Below are 22,027 nucleotides of genomic sequence, written 5' to 3' on the forward strand. Positions count from 1 at the left end.
GCATTTAAGTGATGGCGATCCATGTGAAACTGATCATGGGTTTTGAACATTAATGTCGAATTCTAATTTCAGAACATATGCTCGATAGAATCTATTTGTTTTGCACTTGATCTGTTAATAATTTTGAGTGGTATATTCTTCATTTTTAGGTGTTGAAGTGGGTAGCATTTGTAGAGTCTTTTCTTGTGGCTCTTGATGAATCCTTTGAGAATCTCAAGAGATTAAATAATGAACTTTCTGGAAAATCTGTACTTCTTGGCAATGGGTTGAAACCCTTTAAAGTTGATTTTATAATATTTTCAATAGTTCATCCTTCCTGGTATGCAAATTGTCATATTCACTGTACTTACTATGCTTGTAGAAGAAATAACTAATACATATTCCCCTTGAACTAAAATAATTATGAGGCGGGTGTTTTTGTTTTGTTTTTAATGACAATCTATGTTTCTGGTTTTGTCAATATATATGGATCTAACTTATATCGACATTGATGAGACTTTTGATTTGTGTTTAGGTGCTTATATCGTGTGATTGTGTTAGATTAATGTTATCTTTATTTTCCTTTGTAATAAATAGAAGGTGTTGGTATAATTTTAAGAACAAAATAAAATACATTTAATTAGTTTGTTAAACAATGATTAAACTTTTAAGCTTTAACGGGATGTCTTTGGTTGCTTATTGCCATATCAGTCTTCTCGATACAAACAAGGAAAAGTTGCCACATGTGTTGAGGAAGGTTGATAGCTTCAATCGATGGATTTTGAGGTGGATAATTTGAATATGCAGTCCCCAAGTGGTATTTCATGGAGTACAGGTGAATGTGGGCATGTGATGGATGATACCTCACCGAGCATATTGCTTGTGCTGAGTCAGACACTGAGGTACAAATTTCAGGGATTACATGGCATCATATATTTCTAGGTGATTCTTTAATGCTACATACTAGATGTGACAGAAAATCGCAAAATGAATACATCTTGTTTTACTATCATATAAGTTTTGAGATTTCAGCTAACATGTAATTTCATAGTCATTAACCATAATGCAACTTTCTACATATTTGTTTAATGCCGCTACTGCAATTTTTTGCGAACAGTGTGCATATTGAATCATTTTGAGCATTGGTAATGTTACTTGGTACTGAAATGCCCTGTTGTATGTCAGTCTTTGTAAAGTTAGTTAGTTCCATGTCAAGTACCATTACTTTAGTTCAATTCATATCTAACTATGGACATTACCTCTTTCAATTATTAAGTTATTACTTTTATTAAATAGTCAATCAACTTTTCATTTTTTTTCCAGACAATATTTAAGGTTTAAGCTTTAACAAAAGAGAGTCTGCAATTTTTTAATAAGATATGATTTAACATGGTAAAATATTATTTATGTATTAATTTAGGAGATACACAAATTTACACTATAACTTTGATTTGATCGGTAAATTTACTTTCAAAACATAGTTTTATTTGTTGTATAATGTTACTATTTATATTTAAGACATGTTATATGAGTCACTGGTATTTTGGCTATTGATGATATGAATTATGATAGTGATATTTATAGCTTGAAATCGTATGATATTTTAGTGTTTCATTTTTTCTGAATTTTTTATAACTTATATGGACCAACAATGACCATTATGAAGGTCAATGATAGACATATAACTTATATGGACTAACAATAGTGTATACTAATATTTCTGATACTTCTAAGGATTCTAATATATTTTTCCACTTTAACAATGCATGTCGGTTTCAATTTAATATTATTATATCTTACCGATTTTATAGTAGATCATAACTTCTGATTTGGGTATATTCTTTGTTAGTTTGGTTCTGAAAACTTCTGGCTTTTATGGCTGACTAGGATATTTTTTGTGTAGAGAAATTGTTTAAGGTGTTTATTCTTTAATATAATTTTTATATAATTTAAATTTATTTCCAATTATTTATATATAATTCTTATATAATATTTTATCTTAAAAATATTAATGGAATAGTTTATAAATTCGCACGGGACACGACTCGTTAAATTTCCCCAAGAAAATAAGCATATATATTGCTTTCAATTATGTGACATGAAAGACAATTAGTTAGATTCCATTTTTTCCCTATTATATAAAAAGGTTTATGAAGTGACACAGATTACCGTACATTAGATTCAAACATTTAGATTTTAATTTGTCTTAGACACATAATTTTAGATTTTAAAAAGACTATTTCATCAAAAGACATATCTTTGATAAACATTCAAAGAAAGTGTTATAAATAATAATAAATTATAAATATTCATTACTGTGTCTTCCCATCAACTTATGGATTAATCCTCTTAATGTATTATTTTGTTAATCCATTTATATCCTATAAATATGTCTTATATTCTAAATTTTAGTTTATTTTTTCTTTATTTGATACTAGTAGAAGATCCTTACGTCTGCATATGACTTCATATTGATAGCTGAATTATATTCAAATGCACATTAAAAAAAATATTTAATAAAAGTAATATAATTCAGCTATCAATATGTATCATATAAATTTCACTATCAAGCAAGACATGAAAATAAGCTAACAACATTTATCATGTGCAAAATAAGTCTTTCATGTGCTATAAGATTAATTAAATTTTGAAAATTATTTCCCTCCACTACATGTGAATATATCTCTGGTCTTTGCAAAAATTCTTGAGCAATAAGCCAACTTTATATATCACCATTTCATCATTCTTATTTCATTTTCACATAAAAAATAGTATCCAACTTATTTCACATTTGAGGTGTTCAGACTATTAGTCCAAAAACTTGTAGTTTGTAAAGTGAATTTAATTTTACTTCAATTATTTCTTTTTATTTTGACAAATTCTCACTTTATCTACTATATTTAATAAATTTTGATTTATGATTTCATTTATTGTTTATCAATTTTACATCTATATTATATACAAATAAATTGTCAATATTAATGTTATTTTTAGTTCTATTAATTCTAGTTATCGTATATTCAATTCATGACATAATTTATTTATATCTCTTTTACTTTTATGAATTTTTGGTACTTAACTCGTCTTTTTAGGAGTTCAAATATTTATTATGTCTAAAGACTCTTTTATATTTTTTGTCCTTGTTTGGATTATCTTTACTCTTAGCTCTCTTTCTTGTTTGAGAATTTTTATCTTTGAAATCGATTGTTTTGTCATGTTTCTGGTGTGGTTTAGACTTGTTAGATTGTTTAACAGAGACATCCATTTTTATTAGAGCATTAGTTGTTGATGTATATGATTTAGTCACACTTTTTTGATTAGGGAATGTATTTGAAATTGATTTTTTAAACTTTGTATCTTTTGAACTTCTAATTCATCTTAATTAGTTAAAGGACTAAGATGAGATAATGGTGATTCATTCCAGGTTATCTTTTTTTTTTTTTTAATTTTTTACACTCTCCCCTTAATGCTAAAGAAAGATATTTGTATTCAACATATATTCTTAACCTCTTTTGAGGACCTGTCTTAGTGCGGAGTCCTCAAGAAATTAAAACTTACATCGCATTCAAAAAAAAAATTAGATTCTTGATCAAAACAAATTATAAAGGTGGAAAAATTATATAGATTCATTATTATAAATAATATATTTTATGATAACTTTCATACCACCAAACAAAAAATCGAGGTGTAAAATTTTGAGTAGACCATATTTTAGAGTAATGAAGATTCTTATTTGATTAGACACTAGTTGGTATTGAAAGTGATGATGAGAGTGAGACTATCGTGTGGGATAGGCAGAAGGGAATGACGACCACTATGATTTTTTTTAGGTGCTTGTCTCAGTAAGTTTCTTAAAACACATCAATCAATACACGTGAGGAAGAAATCACAAGATTCTAAATAGATAAACTAGTGTTTGTTCACATTTTCTTTAAACAAGTCCTTAAGTATATTATCAAAAAGTTAATTTCAAAAGTGAATATCTGCACAAAACATCATTTAAATAACAAATGAAGGACATTATTTAAATGCAAGTTGTTAATATTTGCATTCAATTTTTTATAGAATTTTTTGGCATTTTAAGTGCAATTTGAAAACAACTTTGAGATTAAAAACAAAAGAGTGCATGTACTAGTAGGTAGTTGCAGCACTTCAGGAACAAAAAACAGAATATAGTGTTGGCTAAAGACCACAATCCAAAGGTCAAAAACAGGAAGAAAAAACTTTCAATTAATCAAACATACTTAAATTGAACCATGATATGTCAACTATGGTTTTACATGTTATGATAACGTTTGCTTTAAGAATGATTTCAAAACTTGTTCTATAAACCATGCATTGGTAGCAAAAGAGGTCAGAGTTTCAATATCTTCAATCATGGCCTTCAAAACACCATCACCATCTAGAAATCAACATCAACTTTATGACAATACTACAAATTTATCTCTCTTAACTGCGTGCAATTTTCTACTATTTGTTTGACCCCTTTCTTGCTGATATTAAAACAATGTTTCAAATTCAATTGAAGTAGCCCACGACAATTCTTTGAGATCACATATAGTGTTTCATCATCAATGTTTGTCATTGATAATTTCAACACCTCCAGTTTAGGAACTTGGAAGTTCAACCCGTGTAGGTTCACTCTTGAACAAGATGTCAAGTTCAAATGCTTCATTTTAATGCATCTCCTTAAAATTTCCACAATACCTTCTGATATAACCCGACAAGAGCTGATGTCAAGTAGTTGCAAATTTGGAAAGATGGAAGCAAAGATTTTGATGCTTTCATCATTTAACCATGGATTGCAAGAAAAATAGAGAGACTTCAATGGAGGCTCTGCAACAAAATTCATCAAAGAACTATACTTTTCTACCTCCAATTTTCCTATAAAAGTGTATTCCATTCTTATCTCATCCAAGAAAGGACAGCTCTTAACAAGTGCAATCAATGATTTTTCCGTGAGCTTCCAACAATAATTAAGGTTTATAGATATCAAATTCTTAAGAAGCAAAGACAACGTAGCAACGTGATAATCATCCAAAAATATAGCATTTTGAAGATCCAGATGTTGCAAAAACTGAGACTTGCATAACAAGTAAAAGATTCCAACATAATTATAGTTGCTACAACGTCTAAGGACGATTCTCTTCAAAGGAAGACGTTCGTCCGCAAGAGATGAGAGCAATTGATCCGAGATACGCGAAAACGACAAATCAAGACAACTCAAACACTTGAAACTCCTTAGAGAATTAATCAACTCCAAACTAATAACCACTTTCTCGGAAATAGTAACAGAGAGAGACTTCAAAGTTGGTCTCTCACGGAGAGCAAAGGCAATCCCTGTATGAGTTAAGCATTCGCATTTAATCATTACAACCTCTTCAAGATTCTTACAATTCTTGCAAAGATGAAAAATCGATGAGTCGTTAAGGTAGTAAACGCCAGAGAAATTAACCTTGCGGAGCTTAGGAAGTGCTAATGTAAGATCCCTTATTTCAAAATCCTCATAGAAATCAATAAATTCAGGGATACTAAGGTCAAGTTCTTCGAGTAAAGGAAAACAATCAACGATCAAGAATAAATCAGTTTTACGGATATATCCAATATTGGAACAAACGAGAGAGGTCAAAGTTGTAATTTTTTGAGAGAAAGCTCGTAATCCATTAATGGGAATTGTTTGGTGGTTAGAAAGGTTAAGAGATTTTAGTTGTAAGGGAAAACAAGAGATTTGGTAGAGAAGCGTGTTGCGATCACCGGAGAAACTTGCGATATTGAGGGAGGTGAGGTTGGTGAATCTTTGGAGAAGGCGAGGAAGAAAAGGAGAGGTTTGATTAGTAATTGTGAGAGAGAGTCGGTAACGGCTAGTCACGGAGAGAAACTCTTTTGAAACGGTTGAAAGAGATTGTAAAAAGTGATAATGACCTTCATCATCGTTCAAGAATAATTGGAAGACATGTCCCCAACAATCTTCTGATAAATAAACTTCTTTTTCTGTTACCATTGTGAAGAATGTGATGCTTAGTGGTGATGTGATACTCTCTCTATATATAACCAACAAAAAAGATTGATAAACTAGCTCCTAAATCATATTTATGATAAATATCTGAATTATAATTTTTTTAAATCTCTCTAAATTTGATTTTATGTTTTATTTTGATTATATGGAATTTGATTTGATTTAAATTTTAAGTTAAGATTAAATTCGATTATTTAATTAAGTAAAAAGTGATACATCTATAAATATAAAGGTGGTATTTAAAGAAAAAAAAACAACTATACCGTAATTTGATATTCTATATCTATAAATATGTGATTTCTTTGAATTACTATTACCATGTGTCTTTAAATATAAGATTCATTCAATCAATCAGGAAAATTAGAAAAGTCGGTTGTGATATTAAATTGGTTGAAAAATTATTTACTTACAAATTTACCTTTTTTCTTTAATAATTAGTTAATAATTATATAAGAGTATTTATTGCATAGTATACAAAAATAATTGTTTCTACTTTCTAGTTACCGCGAATAACAACCGAATAAATAACACAAGTATGAGTATTTATTGGTTGGATTGGAATCGATTTTAACCAAATACATTGGGTTAGTTTGCTTTATCTTTAAAAAAAATAGATTTTTTATTTATTTTTAGAAATGAATTCTACAAAAGTATTTTTTAAAATATTATAAATTTAATTTTTATAAATTAAAAGATTAATTCATTATAAGAAAATTCATTTTTATTGATCGAATTAATGACTGAATTTTTTGGTCGCTATAACCACCAAAATTAGACATCATGTTAATAAAAAATTTAAGGTTAGTAAATTGGTCACTATAACCACCAAAATTAGACATCATGTTAATAAAAAAATTAAGATTAGAAAATTGGTCATTAAATAATATTAGCTACCAAATTAATGATTGATATTTTGCGACCGTAATTTTTAGTCTCAAATAAGCGTTTGTATAAAAAATTAATTTATAAAAATATTTAGTGACCAAAATTTAATAATTTTTATTTATTAAATTACATCCCCCAATTTTTTCCTTTTTTAAAATATTTTAATTTCTTTTCAATTTTTATTTTTTAGGGAAATTTTCACATTTTTATTTTTTTAACAAATAAAATATATATTTATATAAATAATTCGTCCATATACAAATTTATTAATTTAAAAAAATGTAATTTTAATTATAATTAATTTAATAAAAAATTTAAATAATATGTAAAATTTTAATTTTATTTATAATATATATAATTTTGAAAAAAAATATAACTACTAAAATTAAATAGTCTAGTGCGTTGGATCAGTTCTTGAATGTGGCAAAAAAATTATTATATTTGGAGTTTTTAATTAACTGAAAACGGTCACTAATTTCGGTCAATAAATGGCTAATTTTTAAGCTTTTTTAATCTCTAATTCACTCACTATACTTGAAGTTTTTAGTAATGATTTTGAGCTTCTATAACATAAACATATATTATCGAAGATCAAAATATAGTCAAAATCACAATTTTTTCAAAAACTTATATCTCAAAAATGATTTTTATGAAAACCAATTTAAAATAGCTTCAAAATTAAGTTATTTTTTGAAATTTTGATATAAAAAAAATTTAGATAATAGAAAGAAATACCTAAAATAATATTTTAATAATTCAAACTAAATTTTTATTTAAAACTTTTATGAAAATTTTATTTATAAATTAAAAGTCAAAACAAACGGGCCAATTACCCGACTCAATTAAATTTATTAGTAGGTTGTATAAAAGTCATATAAAAATTGAGTTTTTCACTTCAAACTTAAACCAGTTCAACTCAGCGATTGAGATGGATCATTGGATTCATAAAAAAATATACTTCTTTTTCAAAATTTTCAACAAAAAATAATAATAATTGATTCATAATATTTTTATAGGGGCTTAGTTGTTAATTTTGAAAATTATTTAATACTACATTACTAATTTTTGGAAGTTAATTTTAAAAATATGAAGATCAACTTGTAAAATTTAAAATTTAATAACAATCAATTTGACATTAAAAAGAGAAAAATTATTTTTATTTTTAAATGTTATTTAAAATTCTTTAAATTTAATTCAAACAAAATATTTCATAATTTTTCATTATTTTAATAATTCTCTTTTTTAATCCACAATAAATTTTGGTAAATCATTTTAAACTTCTTCGAAAGTTATTTTTCCTAGTTAAAATGTTTTTTCCAAGCATAGTATAAATTTTACTATTAGGAAAACAATGGTAATTTTAACACGTGTTTCTTCTAATGCTTTTATTATATCTTCAAGCTAGGGTGCGCCAGTAGCCATCATTTACTAGATACATCATTTAGAAATCGGGTAGAAGATCGGTACACGCAAACATATCTTTCGAAATCGAATTGAACCACAAATAATTTTATCGTTGCATCAAATGAGTTTTTTCTTCAAAATTGATCCAAACCTCACTATGAACACCCCTACTCCAAGTCAAATATTCCCCACTAATATACCTTAATAGCTATCGACCTCTTTTTCTAATTTGATTGTATCAAACCTCACTATAAACACCCAATCGTATGGTTTAAAATTTGACATGGTTATGTCGTGGTTAAAAAGAAACTTATAAATTATTTGTCACGGCCGAACCATGATAATACAGGATACTTATTTGTTTTGCCACAGTTAAGCAGTGGTTAACCTACACAGGGTCTTCGAAAACTTAAGAAGGTCATGCTAATGGGTAACATCAAATATGTTTACAGCTCAATTTCATCACATCAAATTCATCATTTTTACATAATCATTATCATTGTATCATCACACATCAAGGATATGCATTTTCTTTGCCCTTCGGGAGAGGTAAGGTATAGATCTTGAACTAGAGGAAGACTCAATGGATTTATAGTCTTTGCATCCATTTGGCCGCTTGAGTCTTGGCTTGGACACACTCTAATAAGTTCACATCTCCTTTCTTTATTAAAAAACTATTAGACTTGGATTATTTACTGCACTTAATGTCTTATATTGAATCATATATGAAGCGCTTATTGATTCAATCATAGAAGAAAATATAACGTATGATATGCATTCTATTGCTAACACCATATTACTTACTAATTAAAAGTTGACTATAACTCATATGAGTTTTTATTGTTGGTTGGGAAGAGTCGCAACTTCAAGGTACTACATACTTGATAATAGAAGGAATTTCTTACTTAATGACGCATTTTACAAACATTATGACTAAAGCCCCATATTGATAATATGATTTTCATTTTTCCGTCTAAATCCCATTCTATGATGGCCACCTTACTAACCTTTTTATAAGGAAGTTAGAGAGGACTCAGACTCTTTTTTTTTACTCACAAGTATTTCTTTCAGAATGATGAGAAAGTAGAGCTATTAAAGCAGAAATCCTTTTAAGCTTGGTACTTTATAAACATCATGTTTCCATATCTTCAAACCTATTATTGTAGGTCGTCTGTCAATAAAACTCACTTTTTTTATAAAGAGTTAGTATTTAATCCTTTTGCTATAAAAGTTGATCAAGGACTTTTATTCACTCTAATATAGAGCGTTGGAAGGAGCGGTGTCAGGGATTAATCCAAATAACACCACACATCTCTTTGCCCATGGTTGGTTTATGTCACAAGCAAAGACTATTAGAAGTAATTCATATTTATTAGCTGTACTATTTTCTTAGCCCCTAAGTTTGTTAGAGGGTATTTTAGTATTTTATCCTCTTCTAGTAACCCTAGTTTTAGCTTATAAATAGGGTGACAATCATTGTAACTTTTATCATGTTTTTGTAGCCGTCATTCTCTGAATAGAATATTTCCATTCATCACTTATTCTACCTTTGCACCAACAATTGGTATCAGAGCTCCGGTTCAGATTCATTGGGAAACACGGGAAACACGAGTGAACGTGACGTCTTGTGTGTTTGATTTTGATTCTTAGATTCGTGTTGAATCTTGAACAAAATCTGATCAGAATTTTAATTCTGTGGGTTGGGAAACACTGTGTGAGAAATCTGAGTGTACTGTGCAAGGTAGAAAGATGAACGGAAACGGCAACATGAACACCAAACTTCCAGTATTTGACGGTAAAAACTGGAATCGTTGGATGATCCAAATGCGTGTACTGTTCGGTGCTCAAGATGTTCTAGATCTTGTCACTGATGGTTATGTTCCGGTAGCAGCAGATGCGACGGATGAACAGAAAAACGCGCAGAAGGAAGTAAGGAAGAAGGATCAGAAAGCATTGTTCTTCATTCATCAATGTGTTGATGTAAATGTGTTTGAGAAGATTGCAGATTCGACGACAGCAAAGGCTGTGTGGGACACACTGGTTAGATGTTATGGTGGTGACGCATCAGTGAAGAAGGTGAAGCTTCAGTCCTTGAGAAAGCAATATGAGAATCTCAACATGAAGAATAATGAGAAAGTTTCTGAATACATCTCCAGAGTGATTCTGATCACTAATGAGATGAAAGCGTGTGGAGAAACTCTTTCTGAAGAAACAATCATGGAGAAGGTATTGAGATCCCTTACCTCTCAATTTGATTACATTGTGGTAGCAATAGAACATTCCAAAGATCTGAGCACCATGAGAATTGAAGAGCTGCAGAGCAGTCTAGAAGCGCAAGAGTTGCGTTTGACTGAGAGAACTTCTGAAAGGGAAGTAGAGCAGCAGGCTCTGAAAGCAACTTCTGATAGGAGGTATCAGAAGCAGTCAGAAGCCAGGAGAAGATCTGATGGTGGTCAGAAGTCAGAAAGCTCAACCTCTGATAGACAAAAGAATGCTCAGAAGGGAAAAGAGAAGTATGACAAGAAGAAGATCCAATGTTACTGTTGTAAGAAGTTTGGTCACTTTGCTAGAGACTGTTGGTCAAACAAGGAGAGAAAATCAGAAGAAGCAAATATAGCCAGAAGTTCTGATGACGAATCTGTGCTATTGATGGCCTCTGAATCTGGTGATATGGATCTGATAGACTGGTGGTATATGGACACTGGCTGTTCAAATCATCTTACTGGAAACAAGAAATGGCTGGTTGACTTTGACTCTAAAAAGAGGACAAAGATCAGATGTGCTGATGACAAATATCTTAATGCAGAAGGTATGGGAAATGTCAGAGTGATTCTGAACAATGGGAAAACAGCATTGATTCAGAACGTGTGGTATGTACCTGGCATCAGAAGCAATCTGATGAGTGTGGGACAATTAATTGAGAAAGGTTTTTCAGTTACCATGAAGGACAATCTTCTGAAGCTGTATGACTGCAATCAGAAGTTGATTATGGAGTCAGAACAGGGAAGGAATAGAACATTCAAGGTGAATGTCAAAACTACAGACTCAGAATGTCTTAGTGCAACAAGTGCTGAGAAGAAGAGTGAGTTGTGGCACAGAAGATTTGGTCATTTGAATTTCAGAAGCTTAAAACATCTGAATTCAAAGAAGTTGGTACATGGAATTCCTGCAATTAAGAAGCCTGAAAAGTCATGCAAAGTTTGCATGGAAGGAAAACAACCACGATTGCCATTTGCGTCAGAAACTGCTCCAAGAGCAAAACATGCATTGGGAGTTGTACATTCTGATGTGTGTGGTCCATTTCCAGTAGCATCGATTAGAGGGAATAAATACTTTGTGTTATTTGTTAATGAATTCACAAGAATGACATGGGTATCCCTTATTAAGTTTAAACACGAGGTGTTTGATGAATTCAAGAAGTTCAGAATGAAGGCTGAGAATCAAAGTGGTCAGAAGTTGAAGATTCTTAGAACTGACGGTGGAGGTGAGTATAACTCCAAAGAGTTCCAGAAGTTCTGTGAGGAGAATGGAATTGAGCATGAGGTTACTGCTCCCTATACCCCCTCAACACAATGGTCTTGCTGAAAGAAGAAACCGCACTTTGCTTGATATGGTGAGAAGCATGCTAAAGGAGAAGAAGCTTCCTCAGAAGCTCTGGGGAGAAGCTGTTGCCACCGCAACGTATGTACTCAACCGATGTCCTACGAAGAAGTTGAAGGAAATAGTTCCAATACAGAAGTGGACTGGAGATAAGCAAAGTGTTAGTCATCTGAAGGTGTTTGGTTCTGTTTGCTATAAACATGTTCCAGAAGCCAGAAGACAGAAGCTGGATGATAGAAGCAAAGTGATGATTCTGATAGGGTACCACAGTACAGGTGCATACAAGCTCTATTGTCCAGAAACCAATAAAATTGAATTCAGCAGAGATGTGATTGTGAAGGAATCAGAAGTTTGGAATTGGGATAAGTCTCAATCTGATTCTGATGTTAGAACCTCTGAAGAAAGGTCAGAGTTAAGAATTTCTGAAGACATTGATTCTGATTCTGATAGTGAGTCTGACTCTGGAGAAGACTCAGAAGATGAAGGTGACTCTGATGATCCAGACTCTGATGGTAATCCAGATTCTGGTGGCAATTCAGACTCTGGAAATATGCCAGACCCTGAAGATGATCAAAGCTCTGGAGGAAGTCAACCATCTGAAGCTAGAAACTCTGAAGCTCAAGACTCTGAACAAGTTCAGAGACCACAAAGAATCAGAAACATCCCCAGAAGATATGCAGAATTTGACATGCTGCAAGACACTGAAGTAGACTCTGAAGGAGAAGTTATTCAGTGTGCCATGTTAGTAGACTCTGAACCCATAAGTACAGAAGAGGCTCTTAAGTAGAAGCTCTAGCTGAAGGCCATGAAAGAAGAACTTGATGCTATAGAGAGAAACAAGACTTGGAAGCTGACAGAACTTCCAAAAGACAAGAAAGTCATCAGCGTCATATGGGTTTTCAAGCAGAAGTTAAAGCCAGATGGTTCAATTGGCAAACATAAAGCAAGGTTGGTAGCCAGAGGATTTCTACAGAAACCTGGGTTGGATTACTCTGAAGTGTTTGTACCTGTAGCAAGACATGAAACAATCAGAATGGTGATTGCAATAGCTGCTAACAGGAATTGGCCTTTGATGCATTTAGATGTAAAATCTGCATTTCTGAACGGTCCATTAGAAGAAGAAGTTTACGTGTCACAACCTCCTGGATTTGTGAAAAAGAATCAGGAAGGGATGGTGTACAGATTATACAAAGCTCTATATGGATTGAAACAAGCGCCCAGAGCTTGGAATCAGAAGATTGATTCATTTTTCAAGAAGCAAGGCTTTCAGAAATGTGAGATGGAGTACGGTGTCTATGTTCAGCATACTTCTGAAGGAAATATGACTCTGGTATGTTTATATGTTGATGATATACTGCTGACTGGAAGTTCTGAACAGGAGATAGTCAAGTTCAAGAAAGTTTTGATGAATGAATTCGAAATGACTGATCTAGGCAAAATGACATACTTTCTAGGGATGGAGATCAGATACTCTGAGAAAGGTATTATTTTGCATCAGCTCAAGTATGAATTAGAACTTCTGAAGAGATTTAATCTGAAGAATTGTAAGATTGTTGTCACACCTTCTGATACAAATCAGAAACTGGATTCTGACTCTGATGGAAAGGATGTAGACGCTACAACCTTCAAACAGTTGGTTGGTTCTCTGAGGTATTTGTGCAATACCAGACCTGATATTTGCTATTCAGTTGGGATGGTTAGTAGGTTCATGAGTAAACCTAAGTGGTCCCATTACCAAGCTGCTGTCAGGATTCTGAGGTATATCAAGGGAACTCTGAAGTATGGAGTATTATTTCCTTCTAGAAGAAAGGATGAGTCAAAACTTCTGAGTTATTCAGATTCTGATTGGTGTGGAGACAAAGTTGACAGAAGAAGTACGTCTGGGTACTTATTCAAATTTCTGGGAGGTCCCATTTCTTGGTGTTCCAAGAAGCAACCTGTTGTGGCGTTGTCAACTTGTGAAGCTGAATACATTGCAGGTGCTGTTACTGCATGCCAAGCTGTGTGGATTCTGAATCTATTGCAGGATCTGAAGATTAAAGTAAACAAACCTCTGAAGCTGATGATTGACAACAAGTCTGCAATCAATCTTGCCAGAAACCCAGTGTTGCATGGGAGAAGCAAGCACATTGAGACCAAGTATCATTTTCTGAGACATCAAGTTCAGAGGGGAGTGTTAGAAGTTGTACACTGCAGCACTCAGAAACAATTGGCAGATGTTCTGACGAAAGCTATCAAGACTGATCAATTTCTCAGATTAAGGGATGGAATTGGTGTTACAAGTTTTGATGGAATATGAATTAAGGGATGGTATTAGAAGTAATTCATATTTATTAGCTGTACTATTTTCTTAGCCCCTAAGTTTGTTAGAGGGTATTTTAGTATTTTATCCTATTCTAGTAACCCTAGTTTTAGCTTATAAATAGGGTGACAATCATTGTAACTTTTATCATGTTTTTGTAGCCGTCATTCTCTGAATAGAATATTTCCATTCATCACTTATTCTACCTTTGCACCAACAAAGACCATGAAATTTTAACTAGTAAAGCCTCTAGAGAATCGGGTTCCACCTAAAATTAAACTTGAAGTCAGAGCTTTTTGTGGTTTGATCTCACCCTTATGATACGTCATATTGAGATTAAATAAATGCCATAATATTTCAAACCTTATCAGCTCTTGATTTTAATCCTCTACTTTCTAAGATGTTAGGACAATTGGGCCTTAAAACCATGATACAATGGGGGTATCCAAAGAAGAAGATTGTACTATGTACCAGGACAAATAGTTAAGTCAATCACAGATGAGCTAGTTGGCGAAAGCATTCTCGAGTCAAACGACTACCATATATAGCACATAGCTGGAAGCTACACTATTGGAAAAAGAAGACTGAATGTGAACACAAACATGTACAAGAATAAGAATAGCCACATTTTCACTCTTAGAAAGAACTAGCATTGTAACCCCTAAAAATAAAGAGGAAGAGATTATAATGCCTAAAATTTTAGATATCGTGTATAATTTTGATTACTATAAATAAGTGTGAGGACTGGGATTTTTGTGATTAAAAAAATCTATAGTAAACTCTCATCTTCCAAGGATTTGTGTTAGTTATTGACTTACAAAGAAAGACAGATCAATTAAATCCTTCATCTTTATATGGAATTCTAACAATTAACAATTAATGATCATAATCCTTTTATTAAAGTGCTATTAACATTCATTCATCAACATGCTTCAAAATTCATTTGTTTGCATATTTATATTAGTCTTACTTGAAATGAATTTCTTCTCATTCCCTTAGTGTAAAGTCATTGGGAAATACGCCTGAGCAAACAACCTTCTTGCCCATGTATTGGGATAAGCTAAAAGATTGGAATCCTTAATTCAAGTCGAGCAATAGATAGATGTAGCCTTTCATCATACCCCAAGGCTACTTAGTGCCCCACAAATTGTGAAGCTAGAGTATGGGTAAAAAATCACACACACACACATATATATATATATATATATATATATATATATATATATATATATATATATATATATATATAATATATAAGTCTTTAATATGTATACAAGGGATAATATGGTGAAGGGGTTATGAGTGAGCTTGGCTTTCGATTGGAACATATTATGCCCATGATTGGTAAAGATGATGAGTTTTCTAGATGAAAATGACATTAGAAAATTAAAAAGTCTCATGAGTCATGGCTAAAAATAACTTCATAAATAAAGGGATCGTCGAGTAGTAACTCCTTAGAGATGTCTTCAATAATGTTCTAGATGGGATGATATCTTGTTGATATTCATTCTTTTGGAAGATATATATGTTCTGATGGAGTGTCTATGATTTGATCCTAAACTGATTCTTCATCTATGACTTGATTCTCATTTTGGCATTGATCTGGTTCTTATTTTCCTATAGGTTTGTCTTTTCTAAGATACCTACACGACCAATAACTTCTACTTACAATTAGGGGTGTAAATGAATATAAATGGGAACAAGTAGTATGATATTCGTGTCTGCCATATTGAATGAATATGATAATCATATCCGTCCCATATTCGTGCGGGTATCCGTTAAGCGGATAATCTACGGATTTTAAGGTACTCGCAGATATTAACTGATATACATGTATAACTCTTTTTTCTAAATTTATGTTTTTTGAAAAAAATATTTGAAGTTTCTTTTAAAAACACAAAGTTGTCATCACATGACACTCATACAATTCACTTTCAATCTAATAACAGAATTTCATCACATTAATTTTCTTCTTTTTCACTAAAACATAATAACATCTAAAAATAATATCTATACATTTAATTTTTAACCAAAAAATAAATTAAAGATATTATGATAGTGAGTTATGGTAGAAGAGGAGTAGAGAGAGGAGTAGGAAGTAAGGCATTGGTTGAACGGAGGAAGGTCGGTACTGATTGGTTGGACGGTGTAGTTGTTGAATTAAGGTCTGAAGTATAGAAAAAGCTTAAATATGAAATTTTCAAATATAATTTGTATGGAATATGAAAGGTTTTATTCAAAGAAAACTTCAAAAAAAAATACGAGAAGACTAATTTTTTTAAAAGATGAAAAGAGAGAGTATAATTAATTGATAATATTTAAGTAATTTTAATAATTTATTAATGAATATGGATATCGGGGAGCACGAGTATAATTAAACACACATTTGTATCCATTAAAAAATGGGTATTTAAATGTCCATTTATTTTATCCGCGAATATCTATTAAGATATCTGCCCCATACCCGTGACAGATTTTATCTACAGATACTTGTGGGTACGGATTTTTTTGTCATCCCTATTTCCAATAGTTTATGGTTAGATTCATCAAAAGTAACATGAACAGATTCTTCTTTTGTAAAATACTCTAAAATATTTTCTAGAAGTTGAATATCCTATGAATATATGCCTTCATCAGCTTTTGTGTCAAATTTTCGGAGGTTATCTTTCCTGATGTTAAGGATAAAGAATTTACATCCAAAAATATGTAAATGAGAGATATTCAAATTTCTTCCTTTATATAGTTCATAGGGTGTCTGCTTTAGACTTGGTCTTATCAAGACATGATTCATAACATAGAAAGTCATTCTTACTACATCAACCTAAAAATATTTAGGAAGATTAGTCTCATTGACTATCATTCTTGCAAGCTCTGCTAGAGATCTATGTTTCCTATCCACTACCCCATTTAATAGAAAAAGTGTGTTGAATACCATTCTCGTTATAGAAAATTTTGAATTCCTCATTTTGTAATTCTCCACCGTGGTCATTTTTTATGGATGCAATGCTTAGTCCTTTTTCTTTTTGGTTAACCTTAGTTTCCGAAATGCAGCAAAAACGTCTCTTTTTTTAGATAAGAGCAATGTCCAAGTATAGCCAGAGTAGTCATCAACAATTACAAGAGTATATATGTTTCCACCTAGACTTATAGTTCTGGATGGGCCAAAAAGGTCTATATGAAGAAGTTGTAAGGGCCAATCAATAGAAATTATATTTTTAGCTTTAAAATAGGCCATTACTTGCTTGCCTTTTTTATACACATCGCATAATTTGTTCTTTTCTTAATCTAAGTCCGATATACCATCTATAAGATTTTTGTGGACCAACTTATTGATGTGATCCATATGGATGTGAGCTATTCTCCTATTCTATGGCCAAAATTCATTCTTGTTACTCAGGAGTGATACATCTTTTGAAGGAATTTAATTTAAATTCACTGTGCCGGTATTTCCACTTTTTGAACTTATAAATATAGTTTCTTTTGATTTAGATTTTATGACACTGCAATCAGAAGAATCAAAAGGCTACCTCATCATCTTGTTGATTTTCCATAAGAAATATGTTTACTTCTTCTTCATCGTCGGATGATTCTATATCATTGTCTTCTCATGCAACATAAGCTTTATAACCCTTCTTCTGAGGTTTCTTGGATTTATTTTGATTTACTCTTTCATCTAAGGGACAATTTAGCTTGATATTCCATTTCTTTCCATGTGTGTAGCATGTTAGGATGAATGATGTATTCTCTTCATCTTTTTCGCGTTCCTCTTTTTGTTTCTTTCCATGCTTTAGGAACCTTTTGAAGTTTTTTTTACTATAAGTGACATATCATCGTCAGAATCATATTCCTTTGCTTTGTGTGCTAGACTTTTATTTTTATTTTCTCTTTCCTCATTTATGGAAAGCCTTTTAAGTTCTATTTTGTGTTCCTGTAATTTTCCAAAAAAGTGTGTGTGCCTATAGTCGTTAAATCCTTAGATTCATAAATTGAAGTGACTTTGGATTGTCAGCTACAATTTAGGCATCTAAGAATTTTTATGACTAGTTTCTCATTTGAAAATGTTTTTTATAGAGTTTTCATATGGCTCACAATATGGGTGAATCATGTTTGCATCTAATTTATGCTCTTATAACACCCACATATATTACATGTCCAAAAAACCCTTAATATACATAACTATAATGTTGGTACTGAAATACATAAGAGCCTAGTGGTAACATTATACATATTATATGCCCCAAAAGAAAATACAATACATGGCACTAATATACACAAGGGTGCCCAAAATAAAACTAGGAACTAAATCATTGTAGAATGATCTCAAAAATATCTACATAACAGAAAAGTCATCCAAAACATCAGATAAGCAAGGACATCACCATATCTTGTCCTTATCCTTCACCTGATCAAAACTACTTGAAAAATAATCAACAACATGGAGTGAGATAATAATCCCAGTGTGTTCCATATCTTATAGGTCCATTTGACTTTACAAGGTTCTAATCAGTTTCCAACTTAAGTTAACAAGGGAAAGAAGACTTAAGTGATGGGGGAAATCTCGCAATGTATGGCAATATGCTCATGAGTTCTCACAACTCAAGTAAATCACTATTCGGATTCACAAAACATAAATCCCCGAGAGGACAGTTCACGCATGCTTGTATGATTCGACTTTCATGGTGGATATCAGGTCCTCTATGAGCTTCAAACTCAGGCCAAGCGACTGTCACTCGTATGGGACTCTAACCCACTTAGAGTATCTTTCATTGTATGGTACTTTAACTCACTTAGATGTCCACATATCCCCCATGTCCGCCATGGTTGGGGCTCAAACCCAATTGAGGCATGAATCATTGAAGTCACATCCCATTGCCTACTCATATAAGCATCTCAAATGGGGATGTACACCATCAAGGATAAAACACTTTGAATACGTGATTAATTCCATAAAACATGATTGGATTCATCAATCACTGGGTGAATTCACTCACCAATATTCATACAATAATCCATGTTTCATACAAAGCATCTCACTCTCAAAGATAACAACCATCCATTCATGATGCTCGCATAGGTATCATAACGGATAAATGTCTCCTTCTAATGTTATGTAAGTTATATGTCTAACTTATAGCCTAAATGGATCACTAGGTTAGCTCACTTGATTCAACATGTAATTCTCACATTTGTTATAGATTCAATGCATAAGAGTTATAACAAGTGATTATTGGTTGATACATTGCATATAGAAACATCACAAAACAAGACATGAGGTAAAAAGCATGAGCTAATCGATTGGTTAGAGAGGCACAATCGATTGGTCTAGTTCATAATTCTATTTTTCAAAGAAAATAAGGAACCAATAGATTATGGTTGAGTGTCAATCAATTGACAGCTTGAGGATTTCGATTTTTCAAAGTCAGGGAGTTCATACAATCGATTGTGGAATAATGTCAATCGATTGGTTTTTATCAAAATCTCATATCTTCTAAATTCGTGTACATGTGTGTAACCAATCGATTGACCTGGAAGGGAGCTCATGACCAATCGATTAGTCCATGTTCTTTTCTAAAAAATTCTTTTTGTATAAACCCCAAATCCCAGACCTGCAACTTTCTACAATTTCTAACCATATGGAAAATCAAACTTCATCACAAATGATATGGCTTGTCCACGACATGAATAAAGGTCATTGTTTCTTCAAGCTCACGAATACATACTCATAACAACAACAATATTCAATTATTGAAACGTAATAATCATGAAGAACATATTAAACACTTAATCATGGTAATTATCATAGTCAAGAGAAAACACTCATCATTTTAACATGGATTCTTCTACTTAACCTATGATTCTACAACCCTAATTTCTAGAGATTTTAGAGTGTCTAACTAGAACCCACCGTACAAATAGAAGAGGAGAAGTTATTGAGGATAAGGAGATGAAATGAAGATGGTGATCTTGTTCTTCCAAGTTCTTCTTGTTCCTCTTCTTCTCAAGTTTATCTTCATTCACTCCCTAACTTTTCCCTTTCCTCTGCAATTTCTTTTTACTGATATATGGAAATGAGATATAGAACATGTATCACTACATGTGGTTGGTAAGAGGCCACTAGGTGAAAAATATGTGGACAATAAGAATGGACATATTTGTGTGGATAGAAAGTGAGTAGGAGTATTATAAAAACATCTTGAGTGATACCACACTTAAATAATTACTCTACTAGAGCAATTAACCCATTATTAGTGTTATCAAACTATCTCAATTAATAAAAGGTCAGTCCCAAATAATATTAATTAAGTCAATATGAATTCACTATTTACTCTATTTTTTCCAACTGATAACTTTTAGAGCATATAGGAACTCAGTTGATATCAACTAATATGAATTTGAGTATTTAAGGAAATACGAGGTATTACATCCTCCCCCCCCCCCTAAATAAGAATTCGTCCTCGAATTTAAATATTACCTGGAAGAGGTGATGGTAAACTTCTCACATTTCAAACTCCATCTCCCAAGTAACACTGTCAGGATGTGATTCAGCCCATTAAACCTTAACAAGAGGAATCTCATTATTTCTCAACACCTTAGTTTCTCGTCCTACAACGCGACTTGGTTGAGGATCAAAAGTTAGGTTTGCTTATGCTTCTACTGAATCTAGAAGAATAGGCTGAAGAGAATCAGGAATGAACTGTTGAAGTTGAGATATGTGAAAAATATCATGCATCTCTAATAAAGAAGGTGGTAAGGCTAATTTGTAAGTTACTTAACCAATCCTCTCTATAATATGATATGGTCTCACATATCTCGGACTTAACTTTGGTGACTTAAACGGTCCTTTCAGTCTCAATATCATAGTCACCTTCAGAAATACATGATCACTTTCCTTAAATTCTAATGGTTCTCTTTTGTTATTCGCATAACTCTTTTGGCGATCTTGTGTTTCTTTATTTTATCACGAACCATCCTTATCCTTTTCGTAGTCTCTTGAATAATCTTCGGTCCTAAAATTCTTTCTTCATCAACTTTCGTCCAACACAAAGGTGTTATGCATTTCCGTCCATACAAGGCTTCATAAGGAGCAATTCTCATACTTGCGTGGTAACTATTGTTGTATACAAATTCAATCAATGGTAAGAGCTTCTTCTAATTTCCTCCACTCTCAAGCATACAAGCTCTTAACATATCCTCCAATGTCTATATTGTCCTCTTAGTCTAACCATTAGTCTAAGGATGATTAGACGTACTCAAATACAACTTCGATCCCATAGCTTGCTGAAATTCTCTCCAAAATCTTGAAGTAAACTTTGGACCTCTGTCAGACACAATACTAGTGGAGACAACATGTAGTCTCACAATTTATGAAATAAACAACCGTGCAAGATGAGTTGCCTTATTAGTAGTTTTCACTAGGGATGGCAATTTGACCCATCCCCAATAGGCACCCGCAAATTTACCCACAACGGGTAGGGTAAAAACCCGCAAAAATGGGTACAAGCATGGGCTCGGGTAATTATCCATAAAAAAAGCGGGTACGGGTGCGGGTATGGGGACCTTAATACCCAACCCGCCCCATACTCGCACACTATATATTTATGTAATTTTATTTTTATTTATATATTTTAGTTTATATTATTATATAAAAATGTATGTCTATCAATTATAAAACGTATATCAATGTTAAGCCATTACATATTTAATATAAGTGTTTGTTTATTTCAAAAATAAATTGTTTGAATTTTTTTTAATGTTTTTAAAAACTTAAAATTATATGATATTTTATAATTGATCTATTTATTTTTAATAGGAATGCGGGTCACGGGTACGGGTATGGGTAC

General features: G+C 32.0%; 1 protein-coding gene across 1 annotated transcript; it reads right to left on the minus strand.

Annotated features, from left to right (window-relative positions):
- Window positions 1-4,109: 4,109 nt before the first annotated feature.
- On the minus strand, window positions 4,110-5,980 carry LOC127079926 (uncharacterized). Its single transcript, XM_051020276.1, has one exon. It carries the CDS (start codon window positions 5,978-5,980, stop codon window positions 4,412-4,414), a length of 1,569 nt encoding a protein of 522 aa, XP_050876233.1. The 3' UTR covers window positions 4,110-4,411.
- Window positions 5,981-22,027: the final 16,047 nt, after the last annotated feature.

This window comes from Lathyrus oleraceus, chromosome 5 (assembly GCF_024323335.1).
Source record: "Lathyrus oleraceus cultivar Zhongwan6 chromosome 5, CAAS_Psat_ZW6_1.0, whole genome shotgun sequence".
NCBI lineage: Eukaryota > Viridiplantae > Streptophyta > Magnoliopsida > Fabales > Fabaceae > Lathyrus > Lathyrus oleraceus.